At 73.5% G+C, this 3,015-nt stretch overlaps 1 protein-coding gene across 1 annotated transcript in view; it reads right to left on the reverse strand.

The window, feature by feature from the left end:
* Positions 1-3,015, reverse strand: part of MOV10L1 (Mov10 RISC complex RNA helicase like 1) — a 16,900-nt gene that overhangs the window by 606 nt on the left and 13,279 nt on the right. Inside the window, exons 14-21 of the mRNA XM_012735083.1 lie at positions 2,830-3,007; positions 2,612-2,711; positions 2,278-2,442; positions 1,742-1,915; positions 1,362-1,511; positions 690-797; positions 183-320; positions 27-118 (exon numbers count right to left, since the gene is read on the reverse strand). Coding sequence (XP_012590537.1) covers positions 27-118; positions 183-320; positions 690-797; positions 1,362-1,511; positions 1,742-1,915; positions 2,278-2,442; positions 2,612-2,711; positions 2,830-3,007 — 1,105 coding nt within the window. The remainder of the gene's footprint in view (positions 1-26; positions 119-182; positions 321-689; positions 798-1,361; positions 1,512-1,741; positions 1,916-2,277; positions 2,443-2,611; positions 2,712-2,829; positions 3,008-3,015) is intronic.

The following is a 3,015-nucleotide window of genomic DNA, read 5'->3' on the forward strand; positions in this document are numbered from 1 at the left end:
GGGCAGGGGGCCGGCCGGGGCCTCACGCAGGCAGGGACTCCAGCTCGGCGGGCAGGTCGCACCCCGTGTACACGCCGTTGGTGATGCTGTACTCCAGCAGCGCCCCGAAGCAGGGGTCCTGCGGGGACACGCGCTCAGCCGGCCGCGCCCACCCCGGCCCCAGGCGCAGCCTCCCCACTCACCCGGACCAGGACGTGGGGGTTCCCCAGCACAATCAGCAGGGCTTTGGGCCTGGTGATGGCGACGTTGAACCTCTTGGAGTTGGACAAGAAGCCCAGGAAGTACCTGTCGTCCTCAAATCTGTCTTCGTTGGACCGCACCTGGACGACACGTGGGGTTCAGAGGCGTGGGGGCGCTTGCTACGCAGAGTGAAACATCACTGTCACCCCTTTCTAGGTTCAAAACCAGCAAAGCGAGAGCCGCCCCCACTGTCTGCACCAGGGCCCCCTCCCGGCCGGGGCCTTGGGGTGCTTTCAAGGACCCGCCGTGCCCTCGCCCTGAGCCCCTGACCCGTGCGCCATCGACAGGGGCCGCCGGGGTTCCCGGCCACCGGCCCCACTCTGCTCCTGGTGCCCCGGGGCAGCAGCCCCGCACCATCTCCTCGCCCGCCCCCTCCCCGCGGACCGCCTGGCCGAAACCCCAGCCTGGGCTTCTCCCCAGGGCCTCGCACACTGCGGCCGGACACCCACCGTGGAGATGATGACCACCAGGTGCTCCTGGCCCTGGAACTCCTCCACCGACCCCACCTTTATGTCCGTCAGGTCCACGTTTCGCAGGAGGATTTTGATCTTCTCCACCTGTGGCCAGGCCGGGCGGCACACGCAGGTGAAGCCCCGCCCTCTGCCCAGCAAGCACCAGGCGATGGCCCTTTCGAGGCCCAGGCCGAGCGGGTCCGGCCCGGGCCGAGCGGGTCAGGCCCGGGCGTGGGGCTGCCCGAGGACCCGCCGGGGCTGGGCGGCCGGGGGTGCTGGGGAGTTCGGCCAGCCAGGGGTCCCCGGGGCGCAGGGTCAGTCTCAGCCGGTGAGGCTGTCCGCAGCCGCTGCGGCCCGAGTGTGACCCCGGCCAGGGAGGGACCCTTGGGCGCGCCAGAGCCCTCAGTGGCTCCGCCTGTCCTGCCCCGCTCTGCTTCCGGGGAGTCCTCTCAGTGCCCGCTCCTCTGGCCGCACCCCCGCCAGCCGGCCCGAAACGTAAAGTGCGGTCAGCCGAACACCGGCGGCCTGAGGGGCGGCCAGGACTGCCAGGCGCCGAGCGCGGAGGCCAGGCCGGAGGCAGGACAGGGCCAACCGGAGACCCGGGACGGGGCTGGAGTCCGGAGTGTCCTGGGCCCGGCGGCTGGGCACGGGACGGGGCTGGGCCCGCACCTGCTTCCGGTAGGGGGTGATGACGCCGATGTCGCCGGCCAGCACCCGGCGGGCGTGGCTGCGGGCCAGCAGGCAGCAGTAGCGCATGACCTGGACGGCCTCGGCGGGGTTGAACCAGGACGGGCTCCTCCCTTCCCGCGCCTCGCTGCCCTGGGGCGAGGGTGGGGGGCAGTCAGGCTGGGGGCAGCGGCCCACGCCTGCTCCGACACCCCCGCCGGGCGCTGACCTGACGTCAGGGAGTCTCGAGTCTCCCCACACCAGGCCAGCCAGAGGCGTAGCGGCCCCCACAGGCCCTCCCTGGCCACGGCCCTGAGGCGCGGCTGTGGCCACCACGACGCACCCCCCACCCCGGGGTCGCCGCGCCCCTCACGTGGCCTCACCCTGACGCCGTGGAAGATGAGCGGGAACCCCTTCTTGGGCAGCTTCTCCCAGCCCAGCAGGGCGGCTACCACCCCCGGGTCCGCACAGACCTCGAGCTCGCGGTGGTAGAACAGCCTGGACGGCAGGGCCAGCAGGGCCGAGTGGGACCTGTAGTTCTTCACCAGCTTTGTCACCTGGAGGGACAAGGGCACAGGCTGGGGCAAGGCCACGCCCACGCTCGCCCCGCACGGCTCGGGTCTGGGGCGCAGGCACGGCATCCCCCACGCGGCCAGCGCACGCCTGTGCCCTGCCAGCCCACGCTAGAGAGGCCAGGGAGGCCCTGCTGGGCACAGCGCCCGGCCCGGAAGCCTCCTCCTGGGCAGTGAGACCCGGGCCGGCTCCCGGCTGGGCTCAGCCCCGCCCGGCCTGGCCACGGGCTGCTGGCTAGGAGCAGTGCCCAGGCGGGGGGAGCCCAGGCGGGGGGAGCCCAGGCGGGGGGAGCCCAGGCGGGGGGAGCCCAGGCGGGGGGCCCAGGCAGAGCTCGTGCCGGACTCACCAGCAGGGGGTTGTAGGCGCCGCAGGCCCCGAAGGCGTCCTCGTCCCGCAGGTAGGCCGGCCGGGACATGAGCCGCTCCAGCATGGACACGTGCAGCCCGTAGGCCATGGCCAGCCGCGACTTGATGACCGGGCCCAGCTGCATGGGGTCGCCCGCGAGGACTATCTGGGGGCAGAGGCGAGGGCGCTGCAGACAGACTGGGGGCCCCGCGCTCTGGGGCCCGCCCCGCCCCCGCACAGCCCTGCGGCACCAGCGCCTGGGGTGCGGGGCTGGGGCCGGGCACCGCTCTCTGCCCCCAGCCCTTAGCCCAGGCCAGGCCGCGGCCCGGGAGTACCTGGCCGCTGACGTCCGAGACCAGCCCCAGCGGGATGAGGCACTCGGGCTCGCTGGCCTGCCCCGCCTCGTCCACAAACACGTGGGTGAAGTGGCCGACCCTACGGCAAGGGGCCCGTCAGCCCACGGCACGCGGCTGCGCCGGGCCCCGCTGCCCTTCCCCTCCAGGCCTGCGCGCTGGAGACCCCGGTCCCGGTGGCCTCGGCCGACCCGCCGCACCTCACGCCAATCTGGTAGAAGAGGCCGGCGCTGCTGCAGGTGGTGATGACCACGCGGTAGCGAGAGGCCCGCCAGATGTCCTCCCCCTCCTTGCAGTAGGGCTTGATGGCGTCCAGGACCATCTGCGCGGGAGGCGTCCTCACTCCCGCCCGCTCCCGGCCCCGGGCCGCGGTTGCCCCTGCCCAG

This window comes from Condylura cristata, unplaced genomic scaffold (assembly GCF_000260355.1).
Source record: "Condylura cristata isolate star-nosed mole 26May11 unplaced genomic scaffold, ConCri1.0 scaffold00004, whole genome shotgun sequence".
Classification (NCBI taxonomy): domain Eukaryota; kingdom Metazoa; phylum Chordata; class Mammalia; order Eulipotyphla; family Talpidae; genus Condylura; species Condylura cristata.